Source organism: Lissotriton vulgaris, chromosome 8 (genome assembly GCF_964263255.1).
Source record: "Lissotriton vulgaris chromosome 8, aLisVul1.2, whole genome shotgun sequence".
Lineage (NCBI taxonomy): Eukaryota > Metazoa > Chordata > Amphibia > Caudata > Salamandridae > Lissotriton > Lissotriton vulgaris.
In genome coordinates this window covers 1,429,023,915-1,429,046,887 of record NC_141696.1, presented here as the reverse complement: position 1 = coordinate 1,429,046,887, position 22,973 = coordinate 1,429,023,915, and the positions used below count along the sequence as shown (strand labels likewise).

The window sequence follows — 22,973 nt, the reverse complement described above, 5'->3', positions numbered from 1 at the left end:
CTACCTGGGACAGTCTGGGTAGAGAGAGTTACTTTCCACAGGACCAACTCTACCTAGGAACACTTTCCAGCTGCATTTCTGCCTTTCCTGCCTAACCAGTTTCTAGGGTTTAGGGGTGAACGTGGTGTTAGCACAAGACAAGTAGAGATTTCAAGAGTCAAAGTTTTAAAAGTAAGCCCTGATGACTCAAGATAAATTACTAGAAAGTTCAAACAAAGTTATTTTTATCTTTCTTTGAAATTTAGACCTTTAACTTTCGGCACATTTCTAATCATAAAGGTACACAGGTGAAGCAATGACTCGAAAATCCCTCCCTACCCACATATTATTGAACAAACACCACAGAGGGGATAAATAAACTCTTTTGGGAGATTGTTATCAGAGTCCCATATATCTGCTGCAGAGCAGGAGTGAGGGCCTCACAATGGAGCTCCTGCGGCTCGCCTTCCTGGGCCTTGCCTTGGTAACTGCAGGCCTCAGCAGCAGCATAGCAGCTCAGGCACCAGGTATGTATATATATAGGTTCTATAGGAGCCCATGTAACTGAAGGCATAGCTGATAGTTTAAGAATAAACATATTTTATTGAATGAATTGATTTCTCAGGTATTGCATGAATCTGAAATCCATTTCTGAAAGAATTAAGTGAAAGGTGGTAACTCATGATGTTTTTTCCTTGTACATATCAAACAAATGGACTTTTTAGTTTTATGAATTCCTAGGCATCATTGTTTTTACACGTTTTGCTGGTACTAAAGATGACAAAAAAAATTAAAATATTTTTTGTGAAGAATAAACACGTTTTGGGAATAATTTTATTATTATTATAGTTTTTTTGAATTTCAAATATAACTCCGAATACGTTAGCTGGTGTTACAGTCGTGTGGTAAAACCTGGAGAACTGGTAATCTTACAGCGAAGTAGATCCTAGAAAAAGGGCGTTAGTGCCTCAGCTTCCGTCACAGGTCACGGTGAGGTCACCAGCATGTTCCCGAACATGGCGGAGGTCACCTGTCAGCAAGGAATCCTGATATTGTTAGATGTCCTTCACAGAAGGACATCTAACATGAGCTTCGATTGGAATTCCATAGAGCATATTATCAAGCCCATTATCGCCACTTTAGCGGCAGTTTCCTGCCGATAAAGCGGCAATAATTTTATCGCCAAGGCTTGATAATATGGCCCATAGTTCGGGTCAAAATGTGGTGAAGCACAAAATGGTTATGCAGACACAAGGTGAGTCCATGGTCATATAAATACTGAGGAACTTGCAAAGATTGACTCGTAGGATTGAGATACACATTTTCTCTGGAGGATGTACTGGGCATTTTCAAAGACTGCAACTAAAACTGAGAGGTGGATTACACTATACACCGACTGACAGTGTTGGAGGAAGGGATAATTCAAGAGAAAGACACAGCAGAATTCTATGAATCATGCAAGGAGAATTGCCTCCATCTCAAACCATGAGAATAAGGTGTACTTTTTAGAGAATTCAGCAGTAATGTTCATCTAATAATCTTCAGGCCTTGATCATATATCGGCAAAGAGGACTTGTCAGGTGTAGTGCTGACATTTTTACACTCTGTTCTTGGGCTCAGATTCGACCCCGATTGTGGAGATAACAAGCACTAAACAGAGGGAAGGGATAGCAAGAGTAGTTGACAAAACAACACACTCCTCAACTCTCCGGAAGTACACTTGTCAACTCTCCGGAAGTACACTTGTTTCCATACTTGAGCAGAGACAAAAACAGTGAGGAGTGAAGAACTGCAGCAGTTTAAATAAGCTTACTGCAGAGGGCCTTGAAGCATTGCTGTTGTTTCTTGCATGGTTGGAGCTAAAGCATGCTGAGTTCTGCTTCACACAAGTGCAGGCCCCACAAGACTATCTCTGGTCTTGAGATGGTGGTGCCAGTGCTGAAGCTAGAGTCTCATGACTGTGTCTCCTTCAATACTGATTAAATGTGGATTCTATATGATGTTGATCTTCCTCTCTGCAGGTGATGGGGAATTTCTTTCATAACTGAGTTTTACTCTAGTGGGCAATACTGAAGAAAAAACCTCGGAGGACTTCAAATGAATATAGGGTTGTTTAGGAATTTGGAATTGTTTCTTCTACCCCTTCTCCCCTATTTAGACCACGGTTCTCAACTATGGCTCCAGTTATTAGTTTTGGAGTATAATGCTAGAGATTTGCATTCAAATAGTTTATATTTCCTATTTCTGTGCACATGGGAGGTGCCAATTTTGGTATTTTTCCGAGTTTTCATGCTAACTTGTGCTTAGTGTTGTATGCTCAATAATAGATGGTGAAAACTACAAGCACCTTCGTGAGACAGAAACTGTGTGACAGTGCCCTACATGAAAAGCAGGGTATGCAATAAGCAAATAGTTTAGCAGGTTTAGCTTAGGAACATAGCAGCTTAGTTCATCTCTTAAATACTGTTAAACTGCAATGAAAGTAGAAAGCTGAAAAAGACAGAGAATGGAGAACTCCCGCTTGGATGAACTTGCATATTCGGAGTGAAGGATTGTAGAGCAGATTCGAAGCTTTAGCCTGGCTCTCCTGAATGTGGAAGCTACTTCAAGTGCTAAGGGAGCTAGCTTCTTGCTGAGCCCAAAAGCCGACGAGGGGTATAATTCCTGCTGCCTTCATTCCTGTAAGATTCTGAGAAAAGAGACAGATAGGTCGACTTGGAAAAAAACAGTGGTAATTCGACAATTGACTATGATTTCGACTGGAAGTGGTGAGAAGCCTTTTCATCAATTGCAAGCAGGACCTTGTGTATCCGAACACTTCCCAGAAATATTCATTCGGAGGCCTAGCGAAGAAGTTACAAAAATCACCAGGAGTTGTGGGACGTATTGCAACTGGGAACTGGGAACTGGTTTTTAAAGATCACGCCCTGTAAAACTATGCCTTTTTCATAAGAAGTTTAAAATAAATAACATTTATTCCTACTACTTTTGAAGAACACAAACATGTCTAAAACTATTTTAATTGAAACAGATTTTTCATGGGCATTGCTCTTTCTCAGAGCCACAAATAAATGCAGTGCTGCCCACTACTGCCCAAGTATGAGACTCAGAGCCTGATGTATATCTTGGTGGGAAGGGAACTCCATTGTGGTGGGGGCTGTGTTCCCTCACCACCCACATAGTGGTTCGATTGACCAATCTATCTGTGGGCAGACCTGTAGTTTGGCAACGGCGGAGCCTACTCTGTCTCTGCCAAGGGGAAACTTCTCCGATGGCCCTGCCGAGTATGGGCCATCGGAGAAATGGCTACGGGTCTGCCCGCCTAATGTAGAAGGAAATGTAGGGGCATATTATCACCGGCAGAAAACTGTCGCGAAAACGGCGATAATTGGCTTGATAATATGCTCCATGGAATTCCTATTGAAGCCCAAGTTAGATGTCCTTCACATCTAACATGGGCTTCAATTGGAATTCCATAGAGCATATTATCAAGCCCATTATCGCCGTTTTAGCTGCAGTTTTCTGACGCTAAAGCGGCGATAATTTTATCGCCTGTCTTGATAATATGCCCTGCAATCTTTATTTTACTGTGTTTCACTGCCAGGGAAACCCGGCGGTGAGGGACAGTAAAACTCTAATAATACTCTCCCTGCAATGTGAAAATATTGCCAAGGTGGGGGGGAGGGGCATTACAATGTTTCTTTACAAAAAGAAAAACCTAGTTTTGGGATTTTCTTTTTGTAAAGATAAAAAGAATACTCTGTGCTAGAGGGCTGAGTCCTGCTGATGCAGCCCAGCAGCACAGAGTATAATGCATCGACTGGAACCAGCATGACAACAGTTCCTGGCAAAGTTTTGGCTTTCATTTATAAATTAGACGTATGTCCCCTCCGACATGTGGATGGCGTAATTTACGCCATCCACATGGCGAAACTTCTACCCTGATATAAATCAGGGTCTTAGTCAGAACACTGCTTTTAATGTTACTACTAAATATTGCCTTTTTATTTAAAAAGCATTTCAGTCTTTTTTTTTTTAACCATTCCAAACCTCTGCACTATATTTATTTCATTTTTATGCCATTAGATTATTAATTCAGTTCTTTTAAACAAAGTTGGTCTAAGAATGTTATACTTTCAATGCATCATTGTAATGATGTTATTTTTCATATATCACATACAGTATTCTCTGATTAAACTATTGATGCTTCTTCCAGGCCACCATGGATGAGCTTGGATGTTTTAACAGAAAACTACACGATTTTGGAAATAGATTGTTTGGACTTCTTATGAGCTAAGACATAACTCACACCAAGAATGCAGCCTCTTTTATAGATAGTTTAAGAATCCAATTTCCTATAGATCCCGGAGGCTTACGTACAAGCCCCTATCGCCACCGGTGCAGCACTTTTATTGACACTCCGGTGCATATCACCCTTTCCCATATTTTCAAGGTGGCATTAAGCCACTTAACATGCCTTAATGCCACCTTGTAAATATGCCCCTTTGCGCCAAAGTACTCTGCAGCACAGGGACGGGCAATGGGTGTTACTGTGAGCTTTCCACCGCAACACCCATTGTTTTTTGATGCTGCCCAGATGTACAAGGCAGAGGCAGCGCCCCCAATAGCGCCATTCTAACGCCATCGACTATCAGTGAGTTAAAATGGCTCATTTGTTGCTCTTTCCATGTGTGATGCGTTCTGCAGCAAACATGGAAAGAGCAAATCTTCATGATTGATTGTTTATGTGCAGAGAGGTGTACCTTCCTGCACATAAACAATCAACCCAACCCTTGCAACATGGTAGCAGGGAGCCTGCACTGGTGCTGGGCAGCTTTTTTTGTGCCAGCGCTAGGCGAAACACAGAGGTGCATTATATTCTTGTGGACACGGTGCATCTTGAATTTTAAAAACATCAGCGCGTGGCGCTGCTGAATTTGGCGCAGATCCCCGCTCTGATTATATTTGTAAATATGCCCCACGGTTTCCGATAGATAAAATAAATATCTCGCCAACAGCATTGATGCTATGACAAGCCTTTGTTCAACATTAGTCAGATAGATCCTATGTTTCCCCTATTTTTAGATCTTGAATCTCCACCAATTGGATAGTCCGCAGGTGGAAAAACTATCAGTTAACACTGAGGCTTTTAGAGCCTTTTATACGTTTTTATCTACATATTTTCTTCACAGAACTAAATAATTAAATAGATGAGGAGCATGACTTGCTTCATCACCTTAAGCTCATCTCCTGTTCCTAGAGCTTTGGGTTCATGGTCAGCCCCTTCTGCTGTGAGGTTCTGTGGGCCATCTGGTGCTAGAATTCAGGTGGTACAGTGACGACATCCTTAACATCGTCTGATCCTTTGCTGTGCATCGAGCGAATACTGGGGGAACCTGCATGTGTTCAGAATCAGTTGAGAACATGTGAGCTGATTCAGTGTAACTCAATATTTTTTTTTACTTCTATTTTATTTTGTGATAAACAGATGAAGCCAGGTGCTATGTCCATCCAAGAGCACGGATAAATTGTGGTCCTCCAGGAATCACCGCAGAGGAATGCAAGAGTAATGGATGCTGTTTTGATTCAAGCATTTCCAATGCAATCTGGTGCTTTAAACCATCTGCTCCTCAGACTCCAGCTCCTCCAGCTCCACCGTCTAAAGCACCAGCACCACCAGCACCACCACCTCCACCACCTCCTCCACCTCCTCCCCCACCACCTCCACCACCACCTGGTCCCCCTCAACCTGGGCCCCCTCCACCTGGTCCTCCTCCTCCGCCTCCAGATTTCGGTCCTGGCCCTCCTCCTGGTTTTCCACCTGGCCCTCCTCCCGGTTTTCGTCCTGGCCCTCCTCCCGGTTTCCGTCCTGGCCCTCCTCCTGGTTTCCGTCCTGGCCCTCCTCCTGGTTTTCGTCCTGGCCCTCCACCAGGTTTTCCTCCTGGGCCTCCCCCTCCCGGTTATGATCCATCTGGTCCAGGTGCTCCTCCTCCAGGACCTCCTCCACGTGGCCCGGGTCATCAACAACCAGACGAAGGTAAAGTTTTGACCACATTTTGGACATTTTGGATCATTAGGATTGATCTTTAGGGTAATGTGTACCACTGAATCCTGTCCTGTCCTTGCACATTTATTACCCATATTCTATTTAAAAAACTTTAGTGATTGATGACATTTTGTTGATTGACTCCTGATAAGCTAACTTAAAGTAGTGTAATAACTTGCAAGTAGGGATAGATCTGTGCCGCTTTACTTGTAGGCAGATGCACAGGGCACAGGCTGCAAAGAGGGGCTTCTCTGGACTACAAACAGCAACTATTCTCAATATCCATGGAAAGGCAGGGACCAGATAGTCACTTCCCCTAGGGTGACATACACGCTTACATCTTCCTCCTAAAAACTAGTGTAAAGTGTAATAATGTACACTTCTATTTATTATCACAGCTATGACAAATGTGAAGTGCAAATTGCAATGATAAATGGTATGAAAAGTGTGCTTTAAGCAAGTGCATTTCCTTTTGAAAGCAATTGATGGAAGCCTTTATATATTTACTGAGGATGTATGATGATACACCGCGTTCGATTACAGCACGGTATGTCACATCGCGGTCTTGACAGCGCAAGTCGTTACATCGACTTGCGCTGGAGGGCACTGGACTTAGGGATAGTGTGAATTACTATTCCAACTCCAGTCTAGGTACAGCAGGGAAGGTGTTGGAATAGTAAATTACACTATTCTTTAGTCTAAAGCGCCCTCAAGTGCAAGTCGATGTAACGACTTGCGTAGTAAAGCCGCAATATAACATACCGCGTTGTAATGAATGCGTGGCAAAGGATGTTTCCCATTCACGGAACTGTCAGCAAACCCAGTAAGAGCAGAGTTTATTGCAAAACTATTTTGTTACTCCAATCATCAATGCATTTAATCCTAAACACTTAATTTATTTCTCATCAAATCGTGATTGTTTTTAGGGTCCCACTCCCTATCAGTGAAGCACAGGTCCAAAGGCTATGGAAAAACGCACACAACTGTTTTCTGCACTGGTGTAAGCCCATGCACACATAAACAGTATAAAGTATACTTCAGAAGTTACACATAAAGGAAAAAATAAGAATACAAACATGATACAGACCCCCAAAAAACACTGTGAGTACCCCTTTCCTTGCCATGTGAGTTGCCAATCCCAACACTTTCAACTTCCACAAGTCCATGCATGAGTAGCACTTCCCATCCAGTTTTTAACTTTACATTCTGGGACTTCTAGTCCAGATTTTATAAAGGAATAATTGAACTATAAGTCCCAGAATTCAAGTTAAAACCTGAACTGGAAGAGCTACTCACACATGGAACAGGGAAACTTGAGAGTTCTGTGATTCTGGACCTTATATGCTACAATTGTATTTGCATTTTTAATGTACTAACTACCCCTGGTGAGGCACTGAAGTGCTTTATGTCAAGCAGCATGCTTTTCCAGAAACCAAGGTTACTGGTAAGTACAGTGTTATTGTTTTTTTGGGGGTATTAGGAGAAGTCTTTTGTGTTCATGCAAACCATTCCATACTTGAGTTTCCTTGTGGTAGATTAAAGTAATAGGAATTAGTTGTGAAAATTTTTGAGGAAAGGGGGATATGTGAGTTCATGCTGATGTTTGGTGCGGTTCATAGTTGAGCTAGCGGATAACAGGTAGTGTTCTAAAAATGGGGAAGTTTGATCTTTGAAATTAGTTATGGCCAATTTTCAGAACTACATTAATAGAGATAAGGGCACACACGCATGTGACTTCGAGAAGGTTGTGCTAAAGAGAAGAGGCATAAATCCTGTACCAATTTAGAACAATGGATTCCAGTTAATAAAATGTTTGGGGCCAAAATGACACCAATCCAATCAGTAGAACCGGAGAGAAGCAATTTCAAAGTTTAAGTAAAAATAGTGCCTAGAAGCACAAAGTGCCAACTGTGGTTAACTGATCAGGCCGGACCAGGACAAAGTCACAAGTTCATGCCAACTGTGATGGAGCACAAGCCATATTCAGGGACCAAATTACACCCTCTGATAAAGTACCTTAAATCCTGGCTGAGGAGCATTGCGAGATCCTGCATCGAGGATACGTCGCACAACAACGGTTTTGAGGAGCTGCAAGGTTACGATGCAGAGTCCTGCATCATCGCCATCGAGGATGCCACTGACGAGGGGCTTGCAATTTGAAGTCCTGTAACGAGAATGAGTAGCACACCAGGGTTCCGAAGAAGCTGCAGGGCTGCCAGGCAGAGTTCTGTGCCACTGTCGAGGATGCCATCGATGAGGGGCTTGTGATGCGAAAGCCCTGCATCGAGGATGCGTTGCACAATAGCAATTCCAAGGAAGTTGAGGACTGAGGTGCTAGGTTTGGCATCAGGAAAGGGTCTCTCTGCAAGCAGACTGAAGCAGAGTTGCATGGACTTGCATTGCTCTACATTGGTTCCATCCACAGAAACACTGCTAGGCTTGCAGAGCACCTTCAGGCTCCTTTTCAAGGGTCCAGGATGGGGGTGGCACCACTTTGGGGGTAGAACTCACAGTAGATAGAGTCCAATTAAAGGTGTTTGGAGGCTTTGCTGTCTGGGATTGATCAGGAGTCCAGCCAGCTAGCCCTTGGAGTCACTTAGGCGGTCCTGGATTCAAGATGCAGGTCTAGTCCTTTCACTTAGGCAGCAGTGCAGGAGGATAATAGTCCGACAGAGTAGCAGTCCTTCTTGCAGAGCATCACAGCAGTCCAAAATCTTCCACAGGCCCAGAGTTGTATAGAAGAGTTGGGCCTGAGGGTCCACTATATATACCGGGTGCCCAATTTGAAGTAGGATTTGGTCAGAAGGTTTTAAGCCCAGAGGTGTTTGCACTATCCAGCCTCCCTGCCATGGCCCAAGCTTTTTTTGGTCACAAAGGGCTAGTGTCAAACCCTCTGTGACTGTGGTAAGGCAGGGCTTTGTTATGTGCAAGTGTGATAGGTGACAGCTTCACCCCCATCAAGTCAGAGAAGTCCCATCCTGCCAACACCTATTCCCTCTTTGTCTCACTGTCTGGGAAAATCTACTCATACAAACTGCCAGCTACACCTAGTTATTTGACCCAGGATGCAGGCTGCAGGCATCAAATTGTTAACAATAAAATGCCAGCTTTCTAAAAGTGGCATTTTCAGAATTGTGACTTAAAATCTGACTGCACTATTAAGTAGGGTTTTAAATTACAATTCTTTAAACACCACATTCTATATTCCTACTTATCTTCTCCCCATTGAAAATTGTTATTTAATGTAATACGTTTTTCACTACAAGCACATGTTAAAAGTATACGTCACCTATTTTAATACACTGCACCCTGCCCTATGGGCTGCTTATGGCTTACTCAAGGGGTGAGGGGAAGATTTAGGCCAGGAAAAACGTTTTTTTTTTCCAGGTCAAAATGGCAGTTTAAACTGCATACACAGGCTGCAATGGCAGGCCCAAGACATGTTTAAAGGTCTACTGAAATGGGTGGCGCAAGCAGTGCTTCAGGCCCACTAGTAGCATTTAATTTACCAGCCTTGGGCACAGGTAGTACCACTTTACTAGGGATTTACAAGCAAATTAAATGTGCCAATGTTTTCGGGGGTGAGCACATGCACTTAAGTGCTGGTTAGCAGTGGTAAAGGGCAATGAGTCCCAAAGCCAACAAAAATGATATCGGCAAAAATGGAGGAGTAGACAAACGTTTGGAAGACCACTCTAAGGCAAGCAGTTCTAATACTGCTTCAGTCGGGTTTCACCCCCTCAAATATTAGCCCAACATCCCACAATAATCCAATATTATTTAGGGAAACATGAATGTTCAGAAACACTTGTTGAAGTCTGACACGACAAGGGGAATGCACTTGACCAAATCTTTATAAATGGAGCTAAAATAACAATCTGCTAGACATGCAATAGATTTTTAAAGGGACATTGGCCCTCATTTATGAAAAGTGACGCATCGCTGCGTGAAAACAGCGATGGATCACTTTTCACTGCGCCCTCTTTGCGACACCAATGATGCGTCATATTTACAGTATGACGCATCATTGCGCAAGGAGTTACAGATACGTCAGTATTTCTGACGTATCTGTATGGCGCAAAAGTGACGCATTGCTGGAGTGTGTCAGAAAAGTGACGCAACTCCAGCAATGTATCCTTTCACATGGGGCAAGCCCCATCTGAAAGGGCCTGCGTTAGTCTTACGCCTGCTGTGAGGCAGGCGTAAGAAATTGACGCATTTGTGTCCTAGAAGTGGCGCAGTGAAATCTCATAGATTTCACTGCGTCACTTCTACCACCCTTTCTTGCGCCAATACGCCCCCCTTTCATACATTATACCTGACGCAGGTATAATGTGGCGCAGGGGACTACAAAGTGACGCATCTACCTAGATGAGTCACTTTATAAATATGGCACAACAAGGCACATTTTTTACGCCACTGGTGCATCACAAAAAGTGACGCACCAGCGGCGTAAAAGTGACGCACGGCCTCATAAATGAGGCCAAATATCTTTACTTAAGTTACTAGCAGAAATGTTGGAAGGTAAAGACATCACCTATTCAGACCCTCCAGGATTTCGCGATTTGCAAAAAAATCGCGAAATCTGCAGTTTTGTAAAAATGCCGCGATTTTTACAAAACTGCCCACGAAATTTGGAATATGTGATCCAGATACATGGCGCTGATATTTTAAAGGTGAGGAAATATTTTGTTTGTTAATCCGTAGATCTTCTTTTCATATTAGAGTGTTTCCTTAGTAAAAATACATTTGCATCGCTATCAATCTTCTATAGAAATGTTAAATGAGTCATCTTTTTTTCCACCGAGCCCTCGAACAAGGTAAAATTACACAGTAACTGAAATCAGTTAGCACAAACGTATTTAGAAGTTAATATAGTACCCCTATCAGCCTTTAACAATGCAATCTTGCTGTAATTATCAAAGTAAATAAAAGGTGTTGTTATTGCCTACATAACTGGCACTCATTTTGAAAACATGAGCAGGATGAAAAGTTGGGTTATCCTCAATGAGATTTGAATCTTTGAACTTGACACTGCCTACAGATTTCTAGGGTCGGATTGCGATAAAAATTGGTCCTGGTATGCAAAGATGTGGCCCTGGCTTCGCACCTGCCAAGGGTAGCACCATTCATCTCTAGACACGTCCCTGCCCCATATTCTACACAATGTGAACTGTATTTAAAGACCACTTCAAATACATTAGGTAATGTCATGAGTCCATCCTAAAGCTGCAAGCCTATTTCAAAGTGGAATACTCTTCCAAAAGAGTTTCCATTGATTTCAGGCTGAAAATGAATGAGAATGAGTAAAATAAAGTGCCGCAAAATGCTGCTAAATTTCCACATTTGTGCCGCTAACTTTCCATATTTGTGCCGCTAAATTCCCTAATTTATGCCGCAATATCCTGGGGGGTCTGCCTATTACATTATAACACTCTGCAGCCCACTTATAATAGATACCTAGTAGATAAATTCACCTGTTGCTTCTGTTCGCACTAGGATGAAGAAGAGTCATAAGCAGACATTAACAGTCCTTGAGACTGTTGCCTAAAGAGACAGGCTTCTTGGCTTCTTCTTATGAAGTTTAGGAGGACAAGCTTCCTCGGTTGACAAGGACGTTCCAGATTGTGCGGACCAGAGTAGAGATGGAACAGCCATCAAATACGTATTTTTGAAAAAGGGGATCTTCAAGCTCAAGCAATAAGAGGTGTGGGCAGTCCAGTGCCCTAGTGCAATAAATAAGCTCTGGGGATGAATGCCATGCTGCCTACCTGAAATGGCTGCCTGCAACGCTACTGTGAAACACACAAGGTGATGGACGGAATGTTCCACATTAGCAAAACATTCACCCCAGTCACAGATCTGGGTTTAATCCATTGCTATTTTGCTCACTACGCCACCCCAGTTCAGACATGGCCATATGCAAATCAGTTTTGACCCTGTGCCTCATGGGAACAGTCCAGCCCAAACTGCCAAGCCACGTCTTCCCTGGACCGGAATAAAGCATCATAGGACTGGTTTCTGGCTATCAGCCATCATCAGCCAGAATAGCCTGACTCCAGTGGCGTTGTGAGAACGGGACCCACGTCTGGGCAAACCCTTCCCACATACGGCGAACTGCAAAACACACAAGTTGATGGACGGAATTTTGCACATTGGCAAAACATTCATCCCCTGTCACAGATCTGGTTTTAATCCATCGTTATTTTACTCACCGCGCCACCCCAGTTTAGACATAGCCATATGCAAATCAGTCTTGACCCTGTGCCTCATGGGAACAGTCTAGCCCGAACTGCCCTTGCTCACTCTGCCACTGGATTCAAGATAGCCTGGCTGATGAGGGTTATGAACCCGAAACTGGTCCCAGGATGCTTGTTTCCGGTCCAGGTAAGACATGGCTTGGCAGTTCGGGCTGGACTGTTCCCATGAGGTACAGGGTCAGACTGATTTGCATATGGCCATGTCTGAACTGGGGTGATTGAGTGAGCTAAAGAATGATGATGGATAAAACCCAGATCAGTTGACTGGGGGCGAATGTTTGATTGGCTCAAATGCTCCGTCCATCATCCTATTTGGTATCGCTTTGCAACGCTACTGTGGCAGGGATGTCACAACCCTCGAGTTAGGGAAGAGTGGGTGAGTCCCGTGGGCAGGATGGGATCAGAGGCAGGGGTTGGAGGATGCTACAGTGACGGGTGATAGTGACTGTGACTGGGACACAAGATATCGAGTTAAACCACTGGCTCTGCTTGGAGTTGTAGGCTGCCTGGCGAGGGGAAAGTTGCTGGTAACTGGGTGCCCGCAAAGGCGGACACATGTACAAGGCAGATTCATATGACTCTACAGTGGTGGTACCAAAACGAACTAACTGAGGACCAGAGACAAGAGGTAGGAATTTGAGCACCAACTAAAGAATTAACTGTGAACCAATGTGCAGCTAATCTGTGGTATGCCATTAAGGTGCGACATACAGAAGAGTCCCTTTACGTCAACAATATGTTTTCTAATCGCTGCTGCCTACGAGGAACCTGCTTATCAGAGATAGAACTTCCAGGAGGCCTACCCAAAATTAGATCCTACCAGGCACAGCTGGAATGTGGCTCCCGGAGAGGAATCTCAGTGATCTACTATGGTACTCAGAGTTCAGGACCATAATAATTGAACGCAAGTGTAAGTTGATACTATGAAGACTAAATTGGAGAAGTCGCAACGCAGCCACCATTCATGGTTGGTCAATCAAAGACACAATTAAAGCGGCGCGTTAGGCAGTGATTCATGATCACAGCTAAAAAGGGGGCGGCATCTGCGCTTGTGGAGGAGGAGCTACTACAGTGCAAGAAAGAGCTGCTGAGCAAACTGTGCAGCGTATGCACTGAACAAACGGACAAATTGGAAATGAAGACAGGGATTAGTGACATAGCGAAGGATGTCCAGGCAATGGGCGAAAGAGTGCATGCAAAGGAAGATGCCATTGCGTCAGTATTGGAGGATACTGCATCAACCTTGGCATTCATATCTGAAGAAGTATAGGGAACAAGCATTGGCAAAGCCAATAGACCACGCCTTTTGTCCCCATTGACCTCGCCAGCGGTTTTAGCAATGCTGTACAGCATCCTCTGCATTTGTGCCTTGTATTATTAAAAATATAACATTTGTGTTTTTTCTGGCCTTTTGAGATCTTTCTGTTATTTCTTTAAAGTTAACGATTCCCATGGTACATATAAACAATATATAAACAATACACTACTCTTTTGTTTCTAACAAAAATGATAACTGACACAAATTTACACAAAGTGTGCAGCTGTCAACCTAGGAAGAGACAGAAATGAGCACAAAGCGGATCAATTTTGCACCTAAACAGACACTGTGGAGAAGTGTGGCTCAATGGTTAGAGCGGCAGACCCTGACGCAGAGGTCTAGCCTGGGACCAGGGTTCAATTCCCCGCCTCGGCGGGTCGTGGGCTCAAAATTCCACAGACCTGATAATTCTCGCCTCGGTGCCTATTCTAATCATAGAGTCCCACTCTGCAACTCTGGGCAACAGCTTGCTTAATCTTCACAACGGCCCCCGCAACGCAAAGGATGCCTGGCCTCCACCTTGGGGGCGCCCAGGAGTGGACGCCTCACAGGGAAAGCCAGGACGGGTTCCACAGCGGTATTCGTACAAGCGCCTTAAGACCCTTGTGGGTGAGTAGTGCGCTATACAAGTATCAATTTACATTACAGTGATTCATTATTTCTCCTGTTTAATACTCCTTTAAAATGTGTTAATAATTGTTACTTGCCATTTTTAACAGTAAGCATGCATGGGCGTGCCTGTAAAATAAAGTGCACATCTCCCTTTCCCAAGAAAGCAATGTAGCCACTCATCATATGCTGTTAACCCAACTTGCTTTTCGTAAACCAAAGCAGCACGAGTACAGCCCTACAGGCGCCCTTGAGCCTACCACATTAATGAAACTTTAGGAAACAATTGAATTGCTGTCTTCTTTCTGCAAGACACGTCAGCGTTTTGCTCTTTATGAAATTGCAGCAGACCTGCCCACAGAGGGCTGCTGTGAAGACTCAAACGTGAAGGAATGGTATATATGCTTATATTCCTACAGCTTAACTCCACATGTAATGCAAGATGAATAACGAAGCAGACTCTACCATGTGTATACGTCTAGTAGATTTGCCATGAATACCGTAATGTGCATTAAAATCAATGCATATCATGCCTTTTCACACTCTTTTGTATTTTTTGTAAGCGCCCAAGATCACCCAGCGACAGCTAGATTATCCGATGCTAAAATTACCTAATAAAGGTTTACAGAGGCACCCCTAGCATATTTTTTTCACCCCCTTCCCTATAGTCATATGTAGCCCCCATTTTATAGCCACTTCTCTTTGTCTCTCCCTCATTTGCTACTAAAACACTAAAACGTATACTACCTGTGCAGATCTGCAGTCGGAGCAGAAAAAGATTGGGGAGGCAGGTATATCTGCAGCATGTACGTTTGTGAATAGATTTTTGTAGTACATTAGTTGTACTATTGTGGAACTGCTCAATCTACTACAAACTTCAGTTAGTGACTAGGCCCCATGTCTATAATTCTTCCTTTGCTAAATGGTTTTGTGTCACTGCAATGAAAATAGTTTCAAAGACCTCTTGTTGATAAATGGTGACTGTTCCTGGTCATTTTCACTCATCATCTTTTGTTGACTATCATATGGTGGTATCAAATTCTTCTTAATTAAATCACATATAATATCATAGGGCCCGATTCACAGAATGAATTTAAGACTCAATCCTAAACTTACTACTATTTTGGCATTCACAGAATGAATTTACTACTTTTGGTATTCACAGAAGTTAGGATTTTGTCTTAAGTTTGTCTTAAGACAAACTTAAGACAAACTTAAGACACACTTAAGACAGACTTAGGACAAAATCCTAACTTCTGTGAATACCAAAAGTAGTAAGTTCATTCTGTGAATGCCAAAAGTAGTAAGTGCATTCTGTGAATACCAAAATAGTAGTAAGTTTAGGCTTGAGTCTTAAGTTCATTCTGTGAATCGGGCCCAATGTATATGCCAGATTCACAAAGTCACTTTTGGCACCATAGCTGAAAATGACTTAATTTACACCTACTAAAAATACATAGAAGGAGTCCCGAAAGGTAGAAATGATTTTACTACTGTGAGTTTCTCTGCCATAATGGGGAAACATCTGTAGTGGCAAACGCCTAAAAAAACACGGGGAGTGGGTGGGCTTATTCTCCTAGAAAGTTTGTGAACACACACAAACTTGCTAGTTTGTTGGCAATTTACAAACATCAATTTGACCCTTCAATTCCCTGGAAATTGTTGAAATTTTACCCCAGCAAAGGGATGGAATAACTCCTTAAAGGGCAAGAATGGGCACAGGTCATTTTTAAACCTTGAGGTGTGGTTTGGGGAAAGGGTATTTCCAAGGGGAAAAATATTTTTTTCCGTGGAGAACAACAAGCAAAGATTTGAAATTGTACATTGGGCTGCATTTCCTTGTGAGTAGCCACAGTCAGTGCTTTACATGGGCAGGTACTGCCGAGTAGTGAATACCTGCACTTCTTTAATATAAAAAGGAAACTAACTGTACTTCTCAGCACGGCCACAATACATTTAATAAGACAGTACTGGCACTTCTTAGGAGCAAACAGGTACCCTAAAGAGTGAGTACCTGCACTTCTATATTTCAATTTGAAGCACTGGTCGCAGTGCGTAATTGTACAATTGTGCAGTAGAGAATGGAAGCCTGGCCAAAACAATTGTATAGTTCTAGTCACATAACTTCATTTACCTGTGCTTTAAGACTTAAATATGTGTTTTGTGCGATATAAAAACATTAGCAAATGGTGAAGTATTGTCTCACTTAACACTCCTCACTTCTGTAATGTGTTCTCATATGCACCACACACAGTACTATGTACAGTTATGCAGCCTGGTAACTGTGTAAAGTGTCTCACTTCTTCTGAGAGCTAATTCTGTGCTACATCAAACACCTAAAATAAATGTTCTACTAGTTGTGACCGCTAAATGAGCAACCACAGTCTTAGGATGGACCTAATCTCAGTGCTGATATTTTGTTATTTTTTTCAGAATGTTTTTAGAGAAACACCTTCACCGGCGTGGTACTCTTCGGCCTCAGACAAACCAATCACCGAGATGTACCCTATAGGCACAGACATCAAGCGCTGCAGACTCACTGCCACGTGGACTCGTTTGTGGTGCTGAAGAGATTCTCGAGCTTAGCGTTGACCATTGGCTGGCTTGCTATCAGCCGCATGCTGCACCATATCTTCTGTAACCTAATAGTCAATCAGCGTTTTGCTTGGCAACAATCACACTTGCGTCATTTAAAAGCAATTGGTAACACCAAATGGACATCAGCTAAGGAGACTGAGAAGTAGCAGCTCCTACCTTTGGTTAACCTTTAGTTAATCCTGCTAATGCTAGCTTCATTCTTAGAAGTCATGAAACCACCGACAGGAACAGAATTCGATCAAGGCATGTAGAGTCTTCTTTACTTCTGCATTGCATCTTCATAACTCTTCCTGTAGCCCCTCACCAGAAGATATTAGGGACTTCTGGAGCTAATGGTGGAAGAAGTCATCAACCTTGTGGTGTCCTGTGGAGTCAGAGTGCACATTATGTTAGTTCCGTGTTGATGAATCAATGTCCATGAATGAACACCAAGTCAACATTTGTGCATTATTTCATTTTAATGTTCAGATCAATCTGCCATCTGTGTTCTTTCAATGCTTGTTTTGTTACCTGTGTTCAAATTGCACTTTGATTGTAGCCATCAGCATAAGACAATTACAACATACATTGCTAAGTCTTATCTTCGTTTCTGTGTCTTCGTGATTTAATGGGTATGATAGTGCGTACTTTTCTTCCTTCAATAGAAACTCATATTTAATGAAAATTCTGATTATGAATCTGCTTTGTGAGGCAATTTTCTACTGAAACTCTTACTTGATGAACCTATTTACACCTTTTAACTAATTAAGTATTATATCACAACTACGAAGAATATCTTATAAATAACTGACAAACATTACCATCAAACCAATAATTCGTCATGGTTCAGGTGTTGATTTAGGTACACTCTTCCCCAAAAAGTTTATGATCCACAACATGAATAATAGTACATGAGGGAGTGGTTCAGTCATTCCTCAGGTATCCATCTTGGTACAATCGGGAAAGTGATGGTAGTCGCAAGTTAGGGAAGAAAGAAGCTTTATTCGAGAGTTATGGGCAAGGCCAGTTCAATTATGTGGAAATGGAGGACCAAATTATGTGGCAGGCTTGACCTTCAATGTAGATGTCTATAAGGACTCAACCTCAACCAGGAAAGATACACAAAAGCGCTTTGCAAGAGATGGCTAGGGAATTTAAGAAGCTAAATACTCATATGTGAATAACAATATAGAACAATGGAACATAAAATAACAGAAATGATGAACATGAATGCAACATATATTTCCCATAAAGGAAAATAATGTTATGGAAACACGAATATGTAAGAAATATAAGTTATAAATATATTACTTCAACAATCTCCAAAAAGGTTTCCTGACTCCAACACTGTTTTTGACCCTGGCCCTAGTAGAATCATACTCCCATGTTTCATAGAGAGAGAATACCTATAATTCATATGTGGTATGTCTTGTTATTGAGAGCCTCCCTTCCATTTTATGAGCATGAAGGTCACTATCTGTATCATCATTCCCAATGCTATTTCTATTCACTACGCAGACCATGTTGACATGCAACAAAGATTCGTTCAAAGCATTTGCTCACCAATTTCACACTTTCTTCCATCTGGGAGTGCATTTAACTTTCCATCACTAATATCAATTGACTTTAACAACTTTGATAGGTTTACCACATTGGGAGGTTCCTTTACTGGATCCTCAGGCAATCAATCTCTCAACGATTCCTATAAGAAACTTTAGGCACAGAAACCTTTTTCTTCTCCTCCTATTACTTCTTGAATATCATCTGTTTGGATGACATTCAATCTGCTACCACCACGTTTGCTTTCCGTGTTTCATTTTGTACAAAAGGTCAATCCAAATACATCATCAATTGCAAAGAGCTGCTCTTTGCAATTGATGATGTATTTGGATTGACCTTTTGGAATCACTGACATTTACTTTGAAATAAAAGATATTGGATGCCTTTACTGTTGGATCATTTGTACAAGAAGAATTTGGAAGAATCCACCTTCTAGACAACGATAAGGATTGACTGGCAAAAGCACGATACTGTTGTTGAGACATACGAATTGCGATAAACATAGTCTTTGCTTGGCTGTACCTTATGTTAAGTGATTTTGTGCTTCTTAGAATATTATTATTTCCAACTTTACTGTTTACTTTTGAAAGTGCTCAGGGAGGAATCGTTTGTTTATTAGTGAATACCCACTTTTGTGGGTGCCTTTGGGTTGTCTGGTAGCCGACCCTTTTCCACCCTTTTGAGGCACTATAAGTACATGCGACATAGCTTCTATACCCTACCTGACTGTAGTGCGCCCTGTCTAGACCTGGTTGCCAGGATTTTTTGTTTTATTATAATATTGTATGAATTCTTTCCTCTGATTGAAACCAGTTTAACACCATTATCTGTTGCAATTGTTTGAGCAAATCGTAAAAAAACTTCTAACGTGATTGGTGTGGAATTCCTTTGAACAAACTTAACTTCTGGTCGTGTTGATTGCTAATCATTTATGACCAAAGACAAAGAAGAACTCTTAGGTGAGATTGATAAAGGACCTGAATTGTCAAAAGCAACTTTCTGCTAATCATACTGTGGCCAGTTTACATGTAACTTTGGAACAATCTTATCTTTAAACAGCTTGTCTCTACAAGCACACAGTGTACAATAACTTACCCATTTGTAAGTAAACTCAGCAACACAAAGTGCTTCTGATCCTTGGGCGAAGGCATATAGCTCATTACTCATCCATCAGATAGCAGGCCAGCCCTCAAGGAGGTCATTGACATATTACAAAATATCTTCATTACATTCATCTTCAAGCCACCTTTTTTGCTGGTGTATTTTCATCCATAAAGCTGGTAACTATATCCTGTTTTTTATCATTAGCAGTATTAAGGCTGGCATCATCATACAGAGGGCTTGAGAGACAATAAGCAGAATTTGTTTCTCTTACAGGTTCATAACTCATCTTCAGCTAATCTTGCAACCTTGAACTCAATCTGACAATACGAAGTTGAGGACAAACCACCTCCCCAGACAAAGAATCGACACTAAGGGGCCCATTACGATGTCGGGCGGATTGCCTCTGCCAGGCTGGCGGTAGCCACCGCCGGCCTGGCGGAGGCAATCTGCCCGACACCGTTTCTCAAATTCCCCCCGCCATATTAGTATGGCGGGTGGACTGCGGCGGACGGAAAGACCGTCCGCCGCTTTTCCGCCCCGGTCACCTTGCGGCCGGGGCGGAAAAGGAATAATATGGTGGCGGTGTCTAACAGACACCGCCAGTCATATTACGATGGGGGGAAACAGATGCCTGCCACCATGGAAAGGCATGCAGTCTTCACTTTGGGGGCCCCCTGCGGGCCCCCAAAGTGAAGGAGGGGTGGGGGGTGCCCACGGGGGGTACCTGTGGTACCCCCCTTATTTGTATATGCAATGTAGTAGGCACCGCGCGGTGCCTGCCGCATCGTGTATGCAAATGCATGCAAGCATCCATAGCATTGTGGCGGGCGGTGCAGAGTGCACCGCCTGCCACAATGTTATGAATGAAGGATGCGGCCGCCACTGTGGCGGCCGCATCCTAATGCCACCCACGGGACCCGCGCCCTAATGGTGGGCGGTCCCAATCCACACTAGGATGACGGGCGGACAAAGTCCGCCCGTCATCCTAATGGACCACTAAGGGTTTATAATTTATCCAGTTTACACTTTTTCAAATCTAATTTTCCCAATAGATATTCACACCCTTTTTGTAAAAAATATGCATGCATTCCAGAGTTTTGGTAACATTTTCATAAACTTACTGTAATACATTCATAAACATGCAAACAAGAGAAATGTCTACAGAGGGGTGACTCTACTAATGACAATTTATGTATATAATGTGTATTTCTGATAATGCGTGTCCATTATACTCCACCTAATACAAAGAGCACCTTTCCACTCTGACTGTGAGCCTTTTTCTTCGTAGCCTTGTGCTAACTTCACTCGAAGTTTTGAAGTGTGACTCTTCGTGTTGAAAATAAACCAAAATGTCACCCTGAAACATTTGCCATGTTAGCCTATGCCCTTGCAATATGGCACAGTGCCCACTGAAAACGGGTTCTGAGGAAGCAAGTCCTAAGAACAAGTTTTTATTTGAAATAACCCATTAGGCGCAATGAAAGTTCAAGTACCCTGAAATTTGTAAGCAATTCAATCTGATGATAAGTAGCTCCTTTGCAACCGACAGTCGAAAGCACAGATGCCCCCTTCAACAAAGCTAATCACCCCGATAACATTATGCAAACAAGGTGAATGTACAACCCATGTTAGAATACAATGCTTGTAAACAAGCTGTTCTTCTCCCTTATATGCCAAAACAGCAGGCGAAAAACCACGTAGTAGATTCCACCTTTTTGATAGCATCCTTCTTCATCATTTTATCAAACCATGTAAGCCAGTCTTTCTAGACATAGATTGGCAAGCCTCGTTGTGCTTGTTTGATAGGCTGTTTTCCTTTCTTTAAATTCATACTGAGCGAAAAATCCTCTGATTATCCCAGACATTCAAAAAGTAGCTAAACAAAATTTGCTCAAAAACTGGTTTCAAAACCATTGCATTTTAGGGGGGTGTCCCACTGTAGTGATCCAGCGCTCCTAAAGAAAAACTGTCTCATAAACGCTACCCAACGCCTCAATACTCACCATTATTTATAAACACTTCAACAGGCCCATAACACCAATGAGACAATTATTGAGCAACTGAATCAAGTGACCTAATTAATCAGAACTATTCACAAACTATTTACATATTTATATACAACTGCAGTTTATCTATTCTTACCATGGTTTTATCATTAAATTAATGCACTAAGGCAAATGGATCAACTGATGGTAACTAGACCATGAACAAACAAGACCAGCTTGTTGTTTCAAAATCTATTTTATTAACTTTATTTTTCAAAGAAAGAGCATTTATTAAGAATCTTTATTTTATTAGCCAAATTAAGCAGCATAATTAATTAGACTGACAGTTCCAAAGCAAATTCAGAAAGCATGAATATTAGCAGAATTTAACAGTTTCCATTCCCTACTTTCTATTTCCCTGCCTAAATCTCGCATCACCTAAAAAGTCATTAAAATCTCCTGTCCTTACATGCCCCAAAGAGTCCAACAGCACGTCACACTCATCAGGAATCGGAAAGGGAGAAGAACGCCCTCCTGCCCATGAGGCCAGATTTTATACCTTTCTAACTAGCTAATCTTCTCAAAATTGTACACTTTTCTTTGCCACCCAGAGTTCCCATTGGCTGATTTACGACAGACCATATGATATCATCACCGTATCCAAACCAAGTCTGAGCTATTTCTTTAGCTCTATTGTCCTTTGCTTTCGTGTCATTTGGCTTCCTCGAAAATATTACAATACATTCGAGTTACAGTTCATGACTTCCTTGTCTTGCCGCTTCCTGTCCTTGAATCTTTCTTTCCAAGAGCACGTTTAGCACAACTTATTAAATTGCATTTTCTGACCAAACGTTCGTCGTGGTAAAAGTTTCCACCACTGTGCAAGGCTCTTCTGTGGACAAGCTTTTGAAACTGCATCTCTGGCAACCATTTTAACAAGCCTCAGGCCCCATACGGAAACTATTATTCAAAGAAACACAAGAAAATAATTAATTAAAGAATTGAGACCCACACTGTTACCCTCCCCCTTTACTAATTAACTGTGCTAATTATGTTACCTAGCGAGCACAAAAAGGCAGCATTATAATTACCAATCCTTTTCGAAAACTGGAACTCTTTGAACTTTTATCACAAAAGACATAACAACAAGCACACATAAAATAAGCACATGCTATCATTTAAAACAGCCACATTTAATACTGACAAAGACGATAGACAATGTTAGTTTATTATTTTTCATTCGCATTTGCAACATAAAGCATATTAATCCCGCGTGTAATCCCATAATGAATGCCCTTTTAACTAAATTGGTTAATAATTTCACCACAAACTTTGTTAATAAATATTATTTGTTACAGGAAATTAACTTCACAGGTTAGAACAACATTTTGCTCTTCACCCTGCTCCATCAACTCCCTCATCTGGGGATTTTAAAATCACCAAACAATACCCAAAAATGTATAATTTTTATATTTCAGAACATGTTTTGATCTTTCTCAAGATTAGTATTTCTATACTCTAGAACAGGGGTACTC

General features: G+C 42.1%; 1 protein-coding gene across 1 annotated transcript in view; it reads left to right on the top strand.

The window, feature by feature from the left end:
- The first annotated feature begins 383 nt into the window (after nucleotides 1-383).
- The window catches only part of LOC147698872 (uncharacterized), a 103,456-nt gene continuing 80,866 nt past the window's right edge, over nucleotides 384-22,973 (top strand). Inside the window, exons 1-2 of the mRNA XM_086936282.1 lie at nucleotides 384-506; nucleotides 5,468-6,016. Coding sequence (XP_086792408.1) covers nucleotides 425-506; nucleotides 5,468-6,016 — 631 coding nt within the window. The 5' untranslated portion in view covers nucleotides 384-424. The remainder of the gene's footprint in view (nucleotides 507-5,467; nucleotides 6,017-22,973) is intronic.